Here is a 22,290-nt window from a genome sequence, read left to right as displayed (position 1 = left end):
TCGCTGAGTTTCCGATCGACTCAAATCCCGGATTAGTTCACTGACGGAGACGCTGCTGAGCCTTTTGCCAAATCAGGTCTCGCTGCTCCACTAATGTAACCCCCACACAGCACGCAGTGACCTGGGCAAACAGCAGGGAGATGGAGGCATTCCCTAAAAAGTTTCCCCTCGCGAGAAAGTGAGCGGGACCCCGACCGAGAGTGGACCTTCCTACGGAAACAGAGAGCAGAAAGGCGTCGCTTCAAAGCCTGTTTTGACATTTTGCCGCCGAACGCATTGTGAGCGTCCCAGGACGGTGCCTGTTATAACTGGTTTAGGGTATTTCAGATCAAGAGACTCCTGAGGCGAATTCCTCCCGGGGAATAATAATAATAATAATAATAACTTTAATTTATATAGCGCCTTTCAGGGGACCCAAGGCCGCTTTACAAGAGTAACAGTTTAGACAAAAACAGTTTAGACAAACAGTCAGAAAAACAGAACAAGTAAACTAGGGGCCGAAAGCCTTGGCGAACAGATGGGACTTGAGGGCCCTTTTGAAGGCGTCCAGAGTGGAGATGTTGCGGATCACCGCAGGGAGAGAGTTCCAGAGGGTGGGGGCTGCCACACTGAATGTTTCCGTTGCACCCGGGGGGACGAGCCGAGCAGTCGCACACTCTGCCCGGGAGAGACAGCGAGATCCTTCTTGTGGCACTGGCACCTCTGCGTCACTCAGCGTCAGTCTGTGGCACTCAGCGTCAGTCTGTGGCACTCAGCGTCAGTCTGTGTCAGTTCAGCGGAAAGATTCAGCTGTGGCAGGCGAGCATAGTTCGGCAATCGTCAAGAAGCTGCGGAGCTGAGGGGGGGAGCCACATTTCCTGAGACATTTCCTGAGAACACCCGTTGTTACGACAGATCAGCTTCCATAAATCAGTTTTATGATTTTAGTTGAGTCACCGGAGCCCCCTGTTCTCTGTATGCATCCTTAGAGTAAGTACGTTGTACTTTTTTGTTTCTCATTCATTTTATTTAAGTATGATTTTGCTGGTTTTGCAACAAAATGGAACATAATACACTTTCCAAATTATTACTTTTATAGTCATTTACAACAATCGGCTAAAATAATGAAAATAAATCATCCGTTTTATAATCATTTAAAAGTATATATACAAATAAAAATAAAAATTAAAAGACATAAAATGTCCAATCCAAAAATACATGTTTGAAAATATCTTCACTCTTCCTCTGCTTATATGTATATGTATGTCAGTAGGTGACACAAGCTGCCAGAGAGTGACGCAGAGTGACGCAGAGTGACACAAGCTGCCAGAGAGTGACGCAGGGTGACGCAGAGTGACACAAGCTGCCAGAGAGTGACGCAGAGTGACACAAGCTGCCAGAGTGACGCAGAGTGACTCAAGCTGCCAGAGAGTGACGCAGAGTGACACAAGCTGCCAGAGAGTGACGCAGAGTGACACAAGCTGCCAGAGAGTGACGCAGAGTGACTCAAGCTGCCAGAGAGTGACGCAGGGTGACGCAGAGTGGCACAAGCTGCCAGAGAGTGACGCAGGGTGACGCAGAGTGACACAAGCTGCCAGAGAGTGACGCAGGGTGACACAAGCTGCCAGAGGTGCCAGTGCCACAAGAAGGATCTCGGCCCTGCACCTGCCCGGATCAAGAGGGGAGCACTACGTTAACCACCGGGCACCGCTTACGCTTAAAAAACCCTCCGCCGCTGCTTTCAGGGGACGTAGACGGCTGCGGGCCAGACAGGTAACCTGGTCTCCCGCCAGCAGGTATGGTCTCAGAACACTTCCACGCTTGTGTGATGGATGTGTATCGTGGTAACGGCTGCCGCGACGGAACTGTGTTGTTGTGTTTTTTTGGCACGTTTTTTTTGGCTCTTAGTGACACCGGGTGAAAAGCTGAGGCTCAGTGGTCGGGCAGCATGACATACTGTACTAATCCAGCTGCGGTGCGTGTGCCCGGGCAGCCGGTTAAACATTTGTGTAACTACAAACACTCGACGGGCAGCGCTGAGCCGGTCTGCTGAGTAAACAGAGATAGTCGAGGGCTGAGATTGAGCAGGGACGTCAACAGGAGATCCAGTCGATACGAGCAACTGAAGGAACTGATTGCGTTTGAAGGGAAGTGAAGCCACGAAACAAAGGATTCCACGTTTTATTGTACTCTGATTCACAGTTACCAAAATGGCTGCAGGCAGTCACAGAGCAATGGTGATATGCAATGTGTATGTATGTGTGTGTGTGTGTGTATAGTATTAATTCAATGACTGAGTAGAATCATATTGTTTAGGTTTGAACATACTGCGTTATCGTTTTACAGATTTCTTCTTAAGTTATTCAAAGCAATTACAATTTAAAAACGAACCAAATTAAATGTTTTTGATTAATGTAATGCATAGTAGTGACACACAGTTCATGGCAGTAAACTTACATTTTAAGGCTGCAATTACCAATTTCTTTGATTATATTAATGTGAGGAATATTGTTCTGATTAAAGACTTAATTATGTGGACTGTTTATTTTTATTTAACTTAGTAATAAAATGTCCTAAAGGCCATATAGAGGCGTCATCGAACGTCTGGTTTTATCCAGCCAGCAGACCAGAACCGAGTTTACAGTAATATTTAACACAAAGTCATCAAATCCACACGCTGGAAAAGTGCATTTATGCAATTTTGATCATTGTTTCCTTAATTTCATAACCGTGTAAAAGTCAGGGCTGCCTGCAACTGAAACTCAATTTTACGATTAAAAACATGGGATGCAGTAAATTCTCATGTTTTAGATGCGTGAATATTTCTACCCATTAAATGATGAATGAAACTATTGAATTGTATAATATTTGTCAATCTGTGAATTGATACATTTTCTTGTAAACACTTAAAGGAGCTCATTGATATTTAAATGCTGCTCTCGCCCCTCTTTGGCCAGCTTACCCCTCTGTGCCCCCCCACCTGAGTGAACCTGGTGGTTTGTTGTTGTTGTTGTTGTTGTGTGATCGATGACACGTCTGTGTGCTTCAGTCAGGCTGCTCGTCTACGGAGTCTTTATGTTTTCTACTGGGGTGTATGTGTCCACACCTCTGTGGCTGCTCAATGAGCTGTGTGTTTAAAGACATGTGACCCCTGTACGAGCTGACGGAAACGCACGCACACACCGTGCCTTCAGTCAGCAGCACGGGTGCCAAAACGTGGAGCATGTCACTAATTATGTGTTGAGGACAGAGCTTCACTTCAGGAACCGGCCTCTGAGCGGTTCTAGATTTGTTTATAAAGACGTACCCTGAGAGGTTAATAAATACTTGTTTCACGTGTATGAACCACAGACTGTGTATAACAAGTGGACTCTAAATTCATAGTTTTTAATAGAACACGTGGAATTATTTAAGCATTTCGATAGAAATCTGAATCAAAATACACACACGTATAGATGGTTATGGGACGTCAGCGCTGCATCACAACACGTCGCCATAGACCAAAGTTTTGATAATTGACTTAATTGTTTCAGTCATGGTTCAAGCAGAAGTGCCAAAAAAAAATCTTTGGTTTATGTAATTGTAGATTTAATGTCTTCTTAAACTGGACAAAACCAGCCATTTTGAAGAGCTCTATGAACGTGCGATGGCCATTTCAGACTTCATACACTAAAGGGGAAATCAGTTAATTCACAAGTTTTATCTTCAGCAAATCTGCCTAGTAACCCCTTAAAAGTAATGAAATGAGAAGACTGAGTGTATATATGAGGCAGCAACCATTTGGTATTTTCCCCGAAAACGATTTATTGATGAGGTTTTTAATAAAAGTTTTTTTTAAGTATAACAATTGGTATTCATACCAGCTGTGTGTGATGTAGCTGTTGAGGTGAATGTGTGTGCGGGGAAACGAAACAATGACTTGTGTGCATACACGTTTGGTTTAATGTTAAAGTGTTGTCTCGTTGCTCCTCCAGGTCCCTGGATGCCCCACGGCGCGCCGTCCTCGGCCGCTCAGGGCTTCACAATGGCCGGAAGTTGACCCCGCCCACCAGGATGACGCTGCGCGAGCAGCTGAGAGAGAAGATCTCGGCGGCTTTCTACCGCCACGGGCTGCTGTGTGCCTCCTACCCAGTACCCATCATCCTCTTCACCTCCGCCAGCATCCTCACCTGCTGGTAGGTGTTCGGTTTTTAGTGTGTCGACGCTCAAAGTTTGGATGAATGTCTTTGGCAGCTTGACATTTGGAGCGTCAATAGAAATACAGGTAGTATTCAGAGTATCAGACAACGCCTTATGATACAGTAAAGTTGCCTGACTGTACAGATTGACCGTGTCAGAAAAGTGCTGATTTAAGCTATTTGTAGGTCAAAGGTATTTGTCTCTGTTGTGGAGAAACTGAGTATTTAGGTTACGGTTCAGTGATCCACAGCGGAGGATCATAACGTAGGATCATCACGATCATAACGTCGGAGGGCTTTGAGAGGTTTCTGTCAACACTTCTGCAGTGACGCTGGTAGAGTATGATGGGTGCCGACCCAAAAATCTCAAAATGGGCAAATGTAGTCGTCAGCGTGTGCAAGTGACCACAGACTGTATATAAGAAGTGGGCGGAGTCATCATGACGTCACTCATTGGTTTGTGGACTGACGTTTTGAAGCCTGTAGTTTGTCGATTCCGCCGTCGCCATCTTGGATTACGGCCGTCTCCATGTTGTCACCAGAAATTACCGTATTTGGACTGCGGAGGAGTGACGTAGAGACGAATAATTCGGCTCTGGTAGCTGCAGCGACCTGTCAATCACAGTAAGCCCCGCCCCTAAAGCATCCCCTGCTTTATGGTCTGTGTGACTCTAAATGGACCATAATGTACTAAATGAACATCATGCTGTATTGAAGAAGACTTGAAACTAGAGATTGAGACATAAACTCATGTTTACAATGTTTACTGAGGTAATAAATCAAGAGAGAAGTAGAGTCATTTTCTCATAGACTTCTATACAACCAGAGGAGTCGCCCCCTGCTGGACATTAGAGAGAATGCAGCTTTAAGACACTCCGCATCGGCTTCATGCCACACAGAGGGTTAATCATTTTATTCTCTGCTCAGTTAGAAATTGATCCACTATATACCTCACCATTGTTGCAATCTGAATTTAACACCTTTTTAAGAACATCAATCGATGCTCACATCCATAAATACTAAAGGATAAAAGATTGACGTGACTTATTAGTAAACAGTATTTGATACTGAGAATATTTTGTCAAATCTTTTAAGAGTAGCTGCTTCTCAGTGCAGACTCCTTTTAAATGAGACAATATCAATCTTGCTGTTGTGTGTAGACAGACTGAACTGAAAGGATAGTGATTGATTAGACAAGTAACCGGCTCAGCTCGTCTGACCTGACCATCTGCACACACACACACACACACACACACACCCCGCCGACACCACGGCACAAACACTCACTTAACACACGCACATTTCTGCTTTTCTGCTGGTCAAAAGAGGGGACACAGGTCAGAGAGTTGGCCCGAGTGCATCAGCGGAGGCTTTGTGAAACAATCTCAGCAATCCGAAACGCACACACACACACACCTGCTGCGAGCCGTCCTCACGGCACCTTTGCAGCGGGGGAGCAGAGCGAATGGACGACCGACCGCCACCCCGGGGCGAAGTGAAAGGAACAAGAGCTTGAAGATGGGGATGTTAAAGGCACGGCCCCCGAGCAGAGGGCTGTGAGAAAATGGCCCTTGTGAGAATGGGAGGCCTGTCCCTCCATCTGCCTGTCAGGAGGGGGGCCGGCTGAGCACAAAAGAGGCCTTTGTGGAGGTACAGTGACCTGGCTGAGTGGGGAGGGAGGGAGGGAGGGAGGGAGAGAGGGAGAAGTAAAGTTTCTATCCAAACTGACAAGCACATTTGAAAGAGTAATATTTGTACTGACCAACGGCACAAAGTGACGATGCACTTTGTCCTCGCGATAATGTTACTGATCAATAACAGTGACTCAGAAAATACTTCATCACTCGCTCCTCAGTTTTGCAATCATTGTCCAGATCCTCCCAATCTCTCCTCCAGATAATACAAACAGAAATACTAAGACTTGATCTCAAACACTTTTATTTAACATAATTTAATCACCAGACATGCGTGAATATAACTATGATTAGAATCACACATTTGTCAAAAAGACACTCAAATGAGCTCCTCTGGGTCCTTTCAACGTCACGGCTGTAGGAGCTGCTCTTGACATCACACCTGACTGTCAGCCTGACTCCTCGCCTTAGGATGATTGAGTGATGAGTGTCTCTCCCACGACTGTGGATTTGTAAGGATTGGAATAAACCGTGTTTTTGTTGGTGGTGGGTCTACATGATCCCTCAGCAGAAAGAAATAAGTCAGGAACACAGACGCACTCGTTTCTCTTTTCTGTGTGTATCCATCCATCTCTCCTACCGCCACTGAAAGCTCAGCTGTCAGCTGTGTTTCAGGGTTGCCCAACACCACCATTTTAAAATGAACTTGCTAACCTCAAACACACACACACACACACCCACAGATACCGACACACACGGGGAAATAAATGAGGTTGGTTTGGTGTTTCGGGGGAACGTGTTTTAAGGACCCTCCCATTTTCAGGAGGACCTGGGAGGAGATCTCTCCAGGTAGCGCTAAATATTTCAAGAAAAGCCGGAGGCCCAGGTGTCGGGTTCTCTGGAGGTGTTTCATCGCACACACGCGAACACACACACACATCACGCATGTGTGTATCAAGTATCCGCTGGTCATGAGCTCTTCTGCAGAGAGTCCTAACGCGTGCCTAAATGATGCGTTCAGGGGTCAAATGTTCCAGCACTGATGTTCCACTTCGAATAACAGTTGAACTGCAATTTCCAACAGACGGCAGACTTTGAGAGGTTCAAATATGTTTCATATATCTATTATGCACCCTGTGACCCCCCCCCCCCCCATCTCTCTCCTAGCTATCCGTTATTGAGGCTTCCCCTGCCTGGGACGGGTCCTGTGGAGTTCACCACAGGGGTGCGAGACTACAGCGTCCCTTCCCATGAGCCTCAGGGAGACCTCGGAGAACGGCCCGACTGGGTAAGAGAAGAGAAAGCACGCGCACATGTTTACGTACATCCCAGATCATCATCCCAACCTACTGCTGATCATATTCTGAAATCTGAACCCTGAACTTCACAACATCGTCCTCCCTCTGAAAGTCTGAGCTGCATACAAGTTCTACAGCAAAGATGGAGGCTCATAAATGATGAAAGATGAGCACAAAGCAACGGCTCACTTACTGGTCGGCAGTAGTTTTAATTTACAGGAGGCCAGAAAAGACTTTCTCGGTTAATCAGCAGTCATTCAACGTGTGCGTGTGCGTGTGCGTGTGTTCGTGTTCTGCAGTACCGGGGTCCTCCGGTCGCCTACATCCAGCAGGTGTTGGTGAAGGCGGCGGTCTCTCCGTGGGACAGCAGCCTGGTGCCGGTGGACGTGTTTCGGTCGCCGCTGGGTCGAGCCTTCAGCCTGCTGGAGGAGATACGCAACCACGTGCACTCTGACAGGTAAACGCGCACACACACACATGTACGTATGATAGGCAATCCGCTATGTTTAAAATGGAAACCAGAGATAAATCCTCGCAGTTAAGAAGCTGGAGACTGATCACTTTTAGCATTTTTTAAATCAATCTATTTGTTTAAATAGTTGCACATCAGTTTTTTAATAAATGTATGATTTGTAGTTGAGATTAAGACAAACTGAATATTTAAAGTCCGTTACCCAACACGTGCTGAGCAGTTCAAAGTCGAGCCATGAACCCAAACTTATTTCGCCGAGAGAGAGATGAATGACATGGTACTTACCTTGTCTTATTATTGTTCAATTATGCAGGTAAATTGATAGGTAATTGAAAGATTAATATTATCCTCTGCTGAAATACTTTTTGCATTTGTCAGCCTTGTTAATCTCTCTCCTCTCACCTCCTCTGCTCCTCAGCTCCGGGGTTCGCAGTCTGGAGACGCTGTGTCTCCAGGTGACGGACCTGTTTCCGGGCCTACAGCGGATGCAGTCGGTGCTGCCCGAGCACGGCTGCCTGCTCGTTTCTCCCGGCAACTACTGGCAGAACCAGCGGGAGCTGTTCGACTGGGACCCGGACCTCCTCAAGACCATCCAGAAACATGAGCCCAAAGGCCTGCACACCTCGGCCACGCTGCGAGGTGAGGAGGAGGAGGAGGAGGAGGAGGAGGAGGAGGAGGAGGAGGAGGAGGAGGAGGCTGCTAATACACAGCCTGCACACGGGCTCGTTTTCTTTGCTTTAATAGAGAAGTTTAATCAAAGGGAGGAAATGGCTTAGAGGGTGAAATATGATTTGAGTTAGATTGACAAACAGCGACGTTTTTAATTGTAAAGTTGAGGTTTAAGTGCTGACATTTCATACACCCCCAACCCGTCCTCGAGTAGTTCCGTGTGCGTTCGTTCGGAAGAGCACGGTGACATTTTAATGGGGTTGTATGAGCTTTTTATTCGTAGTCAGTGGCGGCTGGCGAGGCCCCAACTTTGGTGAACTCAACAGTACGGACACGGGCGCAAAGCAATGTGCTTCTGTGGACGGAGGCAGCAGCTAAACGTATTTTAGACACCTAAACAAATCAAAAACTCTACGTTATTTAGAATATATTCACTTTAAAGTAAGCCGTTGAAAATAACAGTACTTTTACCTCGGGAGTTGCTGGTCCACAGCTGCCTCGGTTGTTTCTACTGTTTGTGTGATTGTGTGACTTTGGTGAATCCAAACTAACCTTTTTAAAAGTTACACAACAACACCAACGAACTAACCCATCGAGACAGAAGTAGACCAGCAACTCCCGTCTTCTGGGAGGTAAAATCACTGTTTCGGCAGAGGAATCTTGTGACTTTGGATCATCGTAGATGACGGCTTCGGTTCCCGGGCTGGAAAATGATGTCTGACCACAAAGTAATGCGGTAAAAATATTCTAAATATTGTGTACATTTGAACTCCAAACTCGGGGAGTGAGGAGTCCGGCCTGCCATCATACACTGACTAGATAAACACCTTCACCAACCCCACTTCAAACTGTCCTGCACTGTCCCTTTAAGGCTGGATTCATGCATGTTTGTGAGCCGGAATGCTCTCGTGTACAGACTCGCACCTTGACCCATGACATGGATCGATGGAGTGTACAGCGTGGAAAATAGCTCAAGCCGTCAACAATGACGAACATCCATGAACTTGCGACATAGTGCTGGTAAACATGAAGATCATACACGCCTTCATCTCTTCACGCATCGACTACTGTAACACACTTCTCTCGTCACTCAGTGTAGCTGCTCTCAACCGTTTGCATGTGATCCACAATGCTGCCGCCAGATTACTCACCGGGACAAACAGCGGGTCTCACATCACCCCCGCACTCCGATCTCTCCACTGGCTCCACTGGTTGATCAACTACTTTAGCCAGAGTAGATTATCATTTTCATTTAAATAATTTAACTGGATTGAATGCATATTAATTGCAAATAGAAGATAGGCCACAATTCTAACAGATTTACAGTAACAGTGGAAGTTAATATGAATATTATCAATGAAAACGAATCACTTTATTTGTACAGGCGATGGTTCTCGCTACTCTTGCTATCTTTGTTTTTATTTCACCAAAACTTTTGAAAGTGAGACCTCGGTCTCAATGGATTGTGTCTAAATAAAGGTTAATAATAATAGAGCTGGAAATTGTGATTCATAACTGAATAGCTATACATTTGTACAATAGAAACTATGTATCAGCCACCAGCAGCCATATAGTTTAGCTTAGCATAACGACTGGAAACACTTAGCGTTGCTCTGTCTAAAAGGGGAAAAATACACTTTGGTGTTTGTGGTCAGGGACAGCAGTCAGACTGATACTCTAGTTCACACTGAAGGCCGGTCAGACGGGTGACTAATGAATGACTCCTTGGAAGCTGCAGTATGAAACACTACAACATGAAATTTACAGTAATGTGCCGTACGCCTGTCACGACTTGTATTGTACCGTATGTGGACATGAACTCAATCATTTTTGCTGACCTCATTATTGCCCAATGTGTTTGCATCTCTTTGTGTTTACATAAGACGCGTTGCCAGAATAAACAGCGGGCTTTTCTCTACTGTTATATGACTTTTATGACTTTGACATTGCACATTTCTGTTAAAACGGAGCCGGAGTCTGTTTTATGATATTGTTTTAGCTGTATGGTTTTAATTTATTCACAATCTTAAGCGTGCATGTCTGAATATTCCCGAATAATCCAATGTTTATCTCTCTTTAAAAGAGTGTAACTGCCATGTCATGCTAGTATATTAGCATATCAGTGGCATAGAATGGCTTTCAAACGACAATAATATCGTTTATCACAATTATTTCTAGTACAATATATCGTCCAGAAAATATATGTTAGAAACATCGTGCGTGTGTTTGTGTTGTAGACCTGCTGTTCGGCGTCCCTGGGAAGTACACCGGGGTCAGTCACTACAACAGGAAGAGGGTGGTGACGTACACCATCACCGTGGTGCTGTCCAGCTACGATGCGAGGTCAGTTACACGTGCAATAGAAGAGAAAATAAAGTTTCCTTCCAGCAACTACCTGTGTATGGTTCATCCGTTAGAGGGAAGTGTCTGCGGTGTTAATGATGATCTGTGTGTGTGTGTGTGTGTGTGTGTGTGTGTGTGTGTGTGTGTGTGTTTGTCCGTGTGTGTCCAGGTTCCTGGGCAGCCTGCGGTCCCGTCTGAAGCAGCTCCACCCGTCAGCCAACTGCAGCCTGAGAGACGACCACATGGTCCACGTCCACTTCAAGGAGGAGATCGGCATCGCCGAGCTCATCCCCCTCGTCACCACATACATCATCCTCTTCGCCTACATCTACTTCTCCACACGTCAGTCCAGCTCCTCTGCCCGTCCGCTCTGCGCCAAAGATCCAGACTCGTGCCCGTCGGGTTCTTTTGTGTGCCACGGTTGTTCCTGTGCGGGGATTATCCTCGCGCAGGAACACTCTGCTGTAGGAACCCACTTAACCCTCGGCGACCTGCCTCTGCAAATATCCGTTTAGAAAACGAACGCATACGTGCTCATTTTACACAAAATGATCTTCACACTCGTATGAGTTAGTTGATTCATGTTTGCCACCTTGTTAAAGACATTTCTGTTACAGTTATAATGTGCAAACGTAACCTACAAAATGCTTCTAACTGCTGTTTTGCTCATTTGTTAATTTTAATTGAATTTAATTTCTGTAAAATACGTTTTTAATCTAATCTAATTTTTAGGGCACAACCATAAAATAACCTTCCTTTTATACATTATCTAGCTAGATCTTTACAATGTAGGGATTTTCAGAATTAATGGTTGAATGCAAAACCTTCAAATCTTAAAAGAATAGTGACAGAAGTGAAAAAGTTTTAAGAAAGGCTTAAAATATTTTGATTAATGCAGAAACAATTTTAGATTTTATGTTATTTAGAAAATCCTGTTTCTTGATCTACTGTTGGCTCAGTCAAGTTTCAGGTTCATGTTTATTTTAGTCACAGGTTTAGTGTTATAAACCTGTGTAATGAAGCAGATCACCATCATTTGAAGGATTTGAGGAGAGTACTTCTGACTTCATGGCTGAGGTGTTGGATAGCTACACTAGTTAATGAATATAACGATCATGTCCCCTCCTCATCGCTTCTTTCTTTCCTCGCTGCAGGTAAGATTGACATGGTGAAGTCAAAGTGGGGTCTGGCTCTGGCTGCTGTGGTCACCGTCCTCAGCTCCCTGCTCATGTCCGTGGGACTGTGCACGCTGTTTGGACTGACACCCACGCTCAACGGAGGGTAGGAATGCCCCCCCCCCCCTTTTGTTTTTATCTCCACCAGGAGAACCGCTCGTGTGCGTCTGTGTCTGTCCACGGCTAATCTGGCATTCTGCTGCAGCAGACTGCATAATGTTTTGGGTGGCCAGTTGTGGCTGCGTTCAAGAGCCTCTCGTGTTTGCAGCAACTCAAACTTTCTGGAAGCAAACCCTAAACTATTCATCTCGGGCCACTGTCAGTTCAAAATGATGCAGACGTGACCAAATACTTTAGTTTATGAGCATTACCTGCAAGACGAATGCTAACATGCTAAGCTAAGATGGTAAACATGATAAACACTGTACCAGTTATCATTGTTAGCATTTAGTTCAAAGCACCAGTGTGTTGAAGTGCTAACCTGGCTGGAGACTCTTCGGCTTGAATCAGGAAAATGTCAACTTGTATCTCACAACTTGAGTCGCGTGTACATTTTTCCAGACAGCAGTAATTTTAAGAAGACCAACAGTCGTGGAAACCAAACCACTGACCAGAAACAATTAACGTCAAACTTATCTATGTAAAATAATTGAGTTTAGCTTCGAGGTCTCAGTTGGACCCTCGTCTCGCTCTGCTGTTGATGTGTCCTGTTAATATTTACTGACCCAAAAGGCCGTTTACAGGTTCATCATTAGCTCTTATCTGAATCGCTGAAAGACAAGGACAGGTCCTTGAAAAAAACACTTACACACACACACACACACACACGCATGCGCGCACACACACACGCATACCATCGTATTGACTTCCTACTTCCTCTGCATTGACTTTCACATGGATTTGTGTTAATGTGTACAGAAGGTGGGCGGAGAGGTCTGTGCGTTGGTGTGGATGAAGGAGAGTGGATGTGGGTGGAGACGGCGCGATATTGACATTCTCGTGTTGTCCAATCGTTTGAGGATTATTAGAAAGCAGACTTTGTGGCGTGACCACGTAACAAACACGTGGTTGACTCCACATAGAGGGCTCCTGGTACAGTGGTAGTAAAGAGTGTGTGTGTGTGTGTGTGTGTGTGTGTGTGTGTGTGTGTGTGTGTGTGTGTGTGTGTGTGTGTGTGTGTGTGTGTGTGTGTGTGTGTGTGTGTGTGTGTATTCCTGGTACAGTGGTAGTAATGAGTGTGTGTGTTTATTCCTGGTACAGTGGTAGTAATGTGTGTGTGTGTGTTTATTCCTGGTACAGTGGTAGTAATGAGTGTGTGTGTGTGTGTGTGTGTGTGTGTGTTTATTCCTGGTGCAGTGGTAGTAATGAGTGTGTGTGTGTGTGTGTGTGTGTGTGTTTATTCCTGGTGCAGTGGTAGTAATGAGTGTGTGTGTGTGTGTGTGTGTGTTTATTCCTGGTGCAGTGGTAGTAATGAGTGTGTGTGTGTGTGTGTGTGTTTATTCCTGGTGCAGTGGTAGTAATGAGTGTGTGTGTGTGTGTGTGTGTGTGTGTGTGTTTATTCCTGGTACAGTGGTAGTAATGAGTGTGTGTGTGTGTGTGTGTGTGTGTTTATTCCTGGTGCAGTGGTAGTAATGAGTGTGTGTGTGTGTGTGTGTGTGTGTGTTTATTCCTGGTGCAGTGGTAGTAATGAGTGTGTGTGTGTGTGTGTGTGTGTTTATTCCTGGTGCAGTGGTAGTAATGAGTGTGTGTGTGTGTGTGTGTGTGTGTTTATTCCTGGTACAGTGGTAGTAATGAGTGTGTGTGTGTGTGTGTGTGTGTGTGTGTGTTTATTCCTGGTACAGTGGTAGTAATGAGTGTGTGTGTGTGTGTGTGTGTGTGTGTGTGTGTGTTTATTCCTGGTGCAGTGGTAGTAATGAGTGTGTGTGTGTGTGTGTGTGTGTGTTTATTCCTGGTACAGTGGTAGTAATGAGTGTGTGTGTGTGTGTGTGTGTGTGTTTGTTTGTTTATTCCTGGTGCAGTGGTAGTAATGAGTGTGTGTGTGTGTGTGTGTGTTTATTCCTGGTGCAGTGGTAGTAATGAGTGTGTGTGTGTGTGTTCAACACTGCACGTGGTTGGGACCCAGCAATACACAGCTGTGTGAAGAAGTCACGCACAGACAGACTTGCTTTATATAATTCAACTTTCTCGGTAGATTGTCAGGTTTCTTTAGACCCACACTCAGAGGTGAGTCCTGTTCTAGTCGTGTTTCATGTTTTGTTGCTTTCCGTCTGCAGGGAGATTTTTCCTTACCTGGTGGTGGTGATCGGCCTGGAGAACGTCTTGGTCCTCACCAAGTCCGTGGTGTCCACCCCCGTCGACCTCGAGGTCAAAGTTCGCATCGCTCAGGGTAAGGATAGTGTGTGTGTGTTTTTTTGTTTGTTTTTTCAGGTAAAGCAAGATCAGCACGTAAACGTAGGTTCATCAGTAGCTTGTGGAGCTTGTCGCAGAGAAATTATTAGAGTATCTGATTTCTCTTTTGGGATGTAATTAGAATTAATAATTAGTTTTTCTTCTCCAGGTCTTAGTAATGAGAGCTGGTCTATCATGAAGAACATGGCCACTGAACTGTGCATCGTCCTCATTGGATATTTCACTCTGGTGCCGGCTATCCAGGTAACAGAAACATGGTTGCATCGTTGCGTCAGCAAAGTATTAGAAATAATAGATGGACGTGTTTCATACACTGAGACAGAATGTGTTGAATAATCTGTTTCTCACTGAGCGTTGTGTGTTCTTCCTGCAACACATGACGCACTCAATCCAAAAACACTGGAGCTATGTGAGCCAGTCACCGTGCCTGTTTTTTAACCCGTTTGTTAACGTAGCAGAAATGCTAACGTGGGCTTTGTCTCCGCTGGTGTCCGTGTGCTGCAGGAGTTCTGTCTGTTCGCTGTGGTCGGGCTGGTGTCTGACTTCTTCCTGCAGATGTTCTTCTTCACCACAGTGCTATCTATAGACATCCGACGCATGGAGGTGAGAGAACTCTCACTCACTTATACATGCAGACATTTTCATTCATGAGTACATTCAAATCTCACACACACACACACACACACACACACACACACACACGTGAGGCTGTTGAAAGCAGAATAACAGAAACTGACAAAAGAAACTGAAATCTGCGTGTACGTACTCTTGACACACAGAGGTACACATCTGTCGATCAATCATGATAATCAATGTAAGCATATTATTTGTAGACATGAAGATAACTGGTAAAAGGTCAGACGGGCTAACACGCACACAAGCTCTTTCTCATGAGCAGATATGAGTCACACAGGAGGTCGGGTGGCTGTTACATTCACCACATAGTTTTCAGATTACTGTCACACACACTGAAACCTTTCATTTGTGTTTAGCTCAGTGCACAACTAAGTGAGCATTGGCGTCATAAGATTATGCATTTACATGCACAAAAATACAATCCTGAATCCTCAGAGGAATATGTGGTGAGATATGTTTTCATATATATCGTTAGATTAACCGATTCGTCTTTTTAACCCCTCCCTAACCACAGTTGGCTGACTTGAACCGCCGCCTGCCGGCCGAAGCAGGTCTGCCGCCACCGAAGCCTGGCCTGCTGCGTATACGAGAGGTCCCCCCTCCCCCGCGGCCCTCCCCCCACACGATCACCCTGCAGACCCCGGCCTTCAGGAACCTCCGGCTCCCCAAGAGGCTGCGCGTGGTGTACTTCCTGGCCCGCACGCGCCTGGCTCAGCGCATCATCATGGTGAGAAGAACGGACTTTAAATTTGTACTGTTTCATGAAACGTTGTTGGCTTCCTGTGTCTGGATTATGTGCCTTACTTATTGCATCATCATTGTATTAATGCCGCAAAGACTGACAGGAACATTCTCTGTTATTTTTATATTTGTTGGTTCAGTGTGGCTGCACCCTCAAGCTGACTTTTACCCGTGTGCCATTGCTTTGAAACGGATAAATAGCTTTGCAATTGAAACTACAGGGACTGGTAGCTTAAGACTACATCCACATTAAGCTCACAGAAAATATGCCTGATGATCAAACAGTGTGACGTGATGTTTTCAGCAGCTCCTGCAGAAATCTCACCTCAACTGACCGACTTTCCGTTTGCTTCATCTTCAGGTCGGAACGGTGATCTGGATCGGCATCCTCGTCTACACGGACCCAGCCGGAATACGCACCTACCTGGCTGCACAGGTGTCGGAGCAAAGCCCTCTGGGAGATCCCGGAGGAGGCGGCCTGCCCCCTCACCTCGGGGTGGCGCCCGTCTTTCGTGGAGGCGATCCTACCAGCACCCTGAGAGTCCACCCACCACCAGATCCGACTCCCTTACCCGAGAACCAGTCACAGGGCCACCACGGCGCCGCCAGGGCGGGGCCCCTCCCCCAGGCTCCGCCCCCCGCCGTGCCCCAGATCACCTGGGGAGCGGAGGACGAGGAGGGCTGGAGGAGGCTCTCCTTCAGGCACTGGCCGTCGCTCTTCAGCTACTACAACATCACTTTAGCCAAGAGGTGAGCGTCGCAGCAGGAGACAATTAAGAATTTTGTTCTTTACCCACTGAAATGTTTTTACTCCCGGTTGACTGTGTTTATGTCCCAACGTAAAGGTGCATTTGACAGTTTTAGATTCTGCGTTCTGATTCTGGGGACCCCATGAGGTTTCATAGTCCATATTAACTCTGTTACTGGACGTCTGGTTTCAGGTACATCAGCATCCTGCCCGTCATCCCCGTCACTGTTCACCTGAGCCCTCAAGAGGCCATTGAGACGCGTCACCCTCAGGACACCAGACACCCCCCGCCATCCATTCCCAAAGTCTCTGCAGAGCTACAGACGGACCTCACGCTCTACAAGTTAGTACGCACATACACACACGCACACACACACACGTCTTTCAACCAGGATGTTGACGTGCACTTGAGAAACCTGGTTATTGTCGCTTTCTAAACTAACCCAGCGTTTCAAGCGCTCATGTACATGACGACACATCAGAAAGAGAAAAGTAACACCAGCCGTCCCAAATAACTCGATACAGAGTCTGACTGGAACTGAAAGAGAGCTGAAGAAGTCCGCTTCAACTGCTCAGCATTTACAACAAAGGTTGTTCGACAGCAGGTGGGGGAGAAATCTCATCCCTGACCAGCTGGATGGAGTTTTAGTCGTAATTACGCTGTTTGTTTTGGGCTCCTTTAGGAGGGAGTTCTTTCCTGCTTATACGTAGAGTCTGAGAAATGAAGACTGAAGTTAAATATTGCACATTTGTTGTGATAGTTACATAAACTCATGTTGAGTTTATATAGTTTGCACAGTGCCTATAAAAGCATGCAGCTCCTTTTGACCATTTTATTGATTTACAACGTTTCTTTTTGAGACGGCCATAAATTGATAAAAATAATTCTTTGGAAATCTGCACCTGGTTAAAAGAAAACGCTCTCACACAGACTAGGTCAGCAGTGACAGGTCCTCGGCCTTGGGTCTCTCCACCAGGGCGTCATTGAACTGATTGCACAGTGGACATTGAAGCCTTTATTCAAGGCTCTTCTGCAGGAGTCTTCGTCAGGAGGTCGAGCAGTGAAGCAGAATAGATTCCGAGGTGTCTGTGAGTCAAGGAAGTGTTCATTTTGTTCAATAAAACTATGACTGAATACCGTCAACGATCTTTTTCTACGTGACTGAGACGAGATGAGACTGTGACAATATCAACATGCTTCTAGAAGAAGAGAATGAAGGAGATGCCTCATCTTTTGTTTTATGGATGCATGAAGCGCACCGTGTGAAGTGTCACTGGACCGTCACTGGACCGCCAGCTTCCCTTGTCTAATAACAGACGTCTTCACCGTGAACAGTCACATTTCACTGCTTGTTAAGGGCTGAGATTTGTCAGCTTTGACCATTGACCATTGTTTTCGATGGTTGTCACGTCTGACTGCTGGAGAACTTGTGTGATTGTTGAGTTGTTATGACAACTGGCAACCGGGAGCTGTTGGCTGCGGCGCAACTGCATATTTAACAGGATTTTCCATATGTGGATTTAGATTCACTTTGTATTTTACCACGAACAAGAGAGTAAATTAGGACAAATAATGAGAAGAAGCAGCTGGAGGCTGTCTCCCCCCCTCCTCTCAGCAACAACATGGGCGTCTGGAGTTGAGCTTTCACCGCGCTGTGTTGAGTAAGGCAAAGCGTTGTCACCTTGACTAAGTGGAAGGCCGGCTTCTTTTCCTTTCATCTCTGGACAGCAGATATGAAGCGCTATCAGCTGAAGTCGGGTCAGGGTCGAGACCTTCTCAGCGGGGAAGTGGCAGCGGAGCTTGAGAAGGCCAGTGTGACGGAGGTGAACACGCGTCAGTGGGATCGAGAGAAAGTTGCAACACAGACAGATGTCGTATATGTGACTGTGACCTATTTCAAACATTAAGTTCACTCTTCAAGCTTTTCTGCACAGACCAGCACGGCGAATCTACCTCCTCCTGCGTCAGCGTTTACTTTTGCTTCTCTCGGCATGTGTCAAGAAATAGGACGAGTCTTTGAGTGAGAAAGAGAATATATGAGGGACTCCTCTTTTAAAAACGTCTCAATCGCAACAATGAGCTTAAGGGTTCACCCCAACATCAGAACTCCATATTTGACCTGTGGCCTGTTGTGCTATTATTTAATCAAGATTGTTTTGTTGTGCGCTGCAGAGTGCTGGAGATGTTCTCATGAACGTAGTGAACTAGAGCAATGCTCCAATCGTAGATTTTATGCCAAACATCTGTACTCTTTAGAAGTAAATAAAACGTACTTTTTAAATCTAAATCCTATGTAAAACAACACAGTAATTAAGTGATGAGTATTTTACTGCTGCTTTAATGCAAAGCTTTGTCTTTTGATCACTTTATTCTCAATCATTTCAAAGAAGAATCCTCAGTTTGTTGGTCCGTTTTAAAGCCAATTAACGATGAATCATAAACTTAACTAGAAAATTCCTCAAGAAATTTTGACAGTGTGGCTTCTACTGCCCGTCGCAATATATACACGCTAATATTACCGGTAGCGTCATTACTTAAGAGAGAGTGAACAGTGATTTTCAGATATGTGAATGTATATCAGCAAAGAGATCGACCCACTAAGTTGTTCCAAATCCCAAATCTCAACTGCTAGAATCACTATTTGGCGTTTGAGGACAGGATATGTATCCAAGTGTTTGAACCAGATGTGTGACACTGTGTTTGAACGCTGCGCTGCTCCATCAGCTAAGTGCTCAGACACATTCTGTTCCCTCTGGAGTAAAACACAAACCGGACTGTGCACACTTCAACAGGGCACTTAGTGCACGCGTGTCGACTTAATAAGTTCAGGTTGTGTAGCCCGTCCTGAATGTTTCAGTCCCGATGCAGAGAGCGATACCTGGGCTTTGGTTATTGGCCGATACTGATCCAATGATCAGTGTTTGATTCATCAGCTGTGTGCCTCAGACTGGGATCATTGTTTTTATGTGTAAGGAAGTCTCTGAAATCGGTATCGGTGCATCTCTAGTTCAGTCCAAAGCCGTCACTAACATCTGCACCTCCGACCTCCCGAGTGAACGGTGAGAACACAAACAGGACACGACCCCGTCGATCCTTCCTGATGAAGAACGCACTGTTATCTGCTCGGAGCTGGCGTCGTGCTTTGAAAGCTAACAAAAGGAGGACAGACTGACCCGTACTTGATGTCTCTACATCAGATAGCAGCAATTAGGTTGCAGGACGATTCGTCCTGCTCGGGAATGTCTTACAGAGGATCAAGGGTTGAAAGGTTTCCATAACCGCCTAAAACATGAGCTCTATCTGACTCCAGATCTTCTGTTAATTAGTAATCGGACAGTGTGAGCTCAGAGAACCCCAAAACAAGAGGAGGCTGAAGTGAGCTCTTTTAATTCTAGCTGTGTGGTTGCTCATTAATATTCCCTCATTGTAGTGTGGAACTCACCTCGATGGGGTTTAAGATGCTTTAAATGTCATCACATCTGGAGCGATATTAACAATTTGTTCTACGACATAAAATACGTCTGTTAATACCTCGTTCGCGTCTCAAACACAGATTATTTTCTACAATAATTCAGGTTTCTTTCAAGGAAATTAGTGCGACGTCTTCCCCTCGGCCCCCTGTTTTATTATATCTATATTGTGTATTAGTAAGTTCAGACCTGTAGAATATGTTTGAGGGGCGACTCGGAGCTCTCAGTTGTGATGTTGTGTTGATTAAGAATGTATCTCTTTGTGCGTGCAGTATAATTATTTATTAAATGTAGATTATGTCTAAAGTTGCTGACCTGAAATTATCCAAAAGTTGGTAAAAATGAGAGAAAGACGATGTGACTTAAGTGGAACATGCAAGTTTAAGAAACATGAGTCGTAAGTAATTGCATCACAATTTGGAACAGTTGTGGCGGAAATAGAAGGCTGTGTTTGTCCACCGTGTGAATTTGTCAAACGGTGTAGATGCTGCAGAAAACAAGTGTTTCACAGAAAATAAAAACATTCTTTATTTGTCTCCTCCTTTGTCCCTCCCCCGTCCAGGGTGGCAGCTCTGGGCCTGGCGGCGGGCGTCCTGCTGGTTCTGCTGCTCTTCTGTCTCTACCGGGTGCTCTGCCCACGAAACTACGGCCAGAACGGCGTCGTTCACGGCCGCCGGCGCCGAGGAGACCTGCCCTGCGACGATTACGGCTACTCGCCACCCGTCAGCGAGATCTCCCCGCTGCTGCTGAGGGGCCACAGCATGGTGAGAACGGACTCTAAACACAGAGTGAAGGGCTGGAGGTGTCGAGGTGGTGACGCCATTTATACCATCGGGAAGTTACAAGAGAATTCCTTTGTCAAAAATACTTCTCGGAGTCATAACTCTTGACTTACACTTCGAAGGAAATCGTTATCTCTGGTTTATATGTAATGTTACACAAACTGTAATTATGAAATTGTTCAGTTTCTCAGAGGAGGACTCGTGTGTGCATTTCACCAGCGGAGTGAGATTACTGTGTCAGTCTAGAACAACAACAGGATGTCACTGCCTTAGTTAAGGACACTTGATACCACTAAATGTTTAAGTGTGGAAATGAAAGCCCGTTTTTCTTTTCTTCATTTGGTTCTCGCTCTGTATTTGTGTCTCTCAGGACATCGAGTGTTTGGCCAGTGACGGGATGCTGCTGGCCAGCTGTTGCCTGGCAGGACAGATTCGGGTTTGGGACACTCAGACCGGCGACTGTCTGACCGTCATCCCAAACGACGGGTGAGCATGTCACCATATCCATTCATGCTCTAAACATGTCCAGCACTTTCTATTCAAACCTCTACTGTATCGTTGCTAACCCAAGCTCAAAGGGATTACGGTTCCTGAAATCATTCCCTAAGGTTTCACACTTTAATTGATTTCTAGAATCTAACTTTTCAAAACGAAATCATCCTCTCTAGTACAGCACAACTGATAACTAACTGAGTTCCCTCCTCAGGCTCAGGCGGAGCAGCAGCAGTGGCTGCTGGGAGCAGCGCGACGGCTGGGACAACGTGAGCGGCGCCGCGGACTCCGAGTGTTTCGGCCCCGAAGCTCTCGGCCCCTCCGTCAGCTGCGACGGACTGTCGGAGGAGGAGGGCTACCCGCTGAGACGGCGCACTGCCTGGCCGACTCTATTCAACGACCAGCCCGATCTCACCCCGCTCATCGACACCAACTTCGCCTCCCAGCCCCCCTCCCACCTCTGCACCCCGCCCAGGCACGGTTTTGACTTTGGCGGCCTGGTGGAGCGCGCCTACATGGAGCACGAGCCCCCCTCGCCGTCCGCCTACCCGTCCCCTTCCTCTGCCTCCTCCTCGCCGCCCACAGGGGCTCAGCTCCAGAGAAGACCCAGCTTAGGGGACGCAGCCGCCTTCTTAACCCAAGACAGAGCCTCGGCGGCGGGGACGCAGGCGACGGCAGACGGGGAGAGCTCTGTGTGGGCCATGGAGCTGAGAGGAAACCTGATAGCTGCTGGGAGGAGCAGCGGTAAACTGGAGGTGGGTCGAACCTGTAATGCTTGTTCATCTGATGCCTTTTCTCTTCGTCATGATGATGACCAAATGTTTGACTTTAATCTGTATTTTGTAGAGGTTTCAGTATCTACTTGGGTACATGTGTGCACCTCGATAGATATTTTAAGACATCTGGTCGTCTTCTCGTCATTTAATGAATATTCTCATTATTGGCCATCATCAAGATGCATTAACAAAACGCATCAGCTCCCAAGAGACACTTGTACCTTTAGATGCTTAATGTTTGGAAAGACTTGCTGTTAGTATCAAGTAGAAACAGCAGCGTAGTGTTCAGAGCCTCTCTCCCTCCTCTGTTCTGTAGAAAGCATCCATTTAAATGAACACTACATGATGTAAAGTTGATGTACTTTTTAAAGTGTTGTTTCTGTTCCAGTTGTGGGATGCAGTCGAAGGGTCGTTACGCTGCATTAATGAAGACGCAGTGTCTGGCATCACAGCTCTAGCCTTCCTCAACAACAGGTGAAACACACAC

The 22,290-nt window shown here is 46.1% G+C and overlaps 1 protein-coding gene across 2 annotated transcripts in view; it reads left to right on the top strand.

The window, feature by feature from the left end:
- The window catches only part of scap (SREBF chaperone), a 45,177-nt gene that overhangs the window by 2,337 nt on the left and 20,550 nt on the right, over positions 1-22,290 (top strand). The window contains exons 1-18 of one of the 2 annotated variants that reach the window (XM_079275180.1): positions 1,685-1,775; positions 3,954-4,154; positions 6,959-7,079; positions 7,389-7,546; positions 7,980-8,200; positions 10,468-10,573; positions 10,743-10,915; positions 11,728-11,854; positions 14,022-14,134; positions 14,306-14,400; positions 14,662-14,760; positions 15,308-15,520; positions 15,896-16,284; positions 16,476-16,625; positions 20,316-20,517; positions 20,906-21,021; positions 21,242-21,782; positions 22,192-22,277. In XM_079275180.1, the coding sequence (XP_079131306.1) occupies positions 4,033-4,154; positions 6,959-7,079; positions 7,389-7,546; positions 7,980-8,200; positions 10,468-10,573; positions 10,743-10,915; positions 11,728-11,854; positions 14,022-14,134; positions 14,306-14,400; positions 14,662-14,760; positions 15,308-15,520; positions 15,896-16,284; positions 16,476-16,625; positions 20,316-20,517; positions 20,906-21,021; positions 21,242-21,782; positions 22,192-22,277 (3,032 nt within the window). In that variant the 5' untranslated portion in view covers positions 1,685-1,775; positions 3,954-4,032. Of the gene's footprint in view, positions 1-1,684; positions 1,776-3,953; positions 4,155-6,958; positions 7,080-7,388; positions 7,547-7,979; positions 8,201-10,467; positions 10,574-10,742; positions 10,916-11,727; positions 11,855-14,021; positions 14,135-14,305; positions 14,401-14,661; positions 14,761-15,307; positions 15,521-15,895; positions 16,285-16,475; positions 16,626-20,315; positions 20,518-20,905; positions 21,022-21,241; positions 21,783-22,191; positions 22,278-22,290 lie in introns of those variants that run through there. The other variant, XM_079275179.1, reaches the window with a different exon arrangement.

The sequence above is a fragment of the Melanostigma gelatinosum genome (genome assembly GCF_949748355.1).
Source record: "Melanostigma gelatinosum genome assembly, chromosome: 9".
NCBI classification, from domain to species: Eukaryota; Metazoa; Chordata; class Actinopteri; order Perciformes; family Zoarcidae; genus Melanostigma; species Melanostigma gelatinosum.
This window is presented reverse-complemented; position numbering and strand designations above follow the sequence as displayed.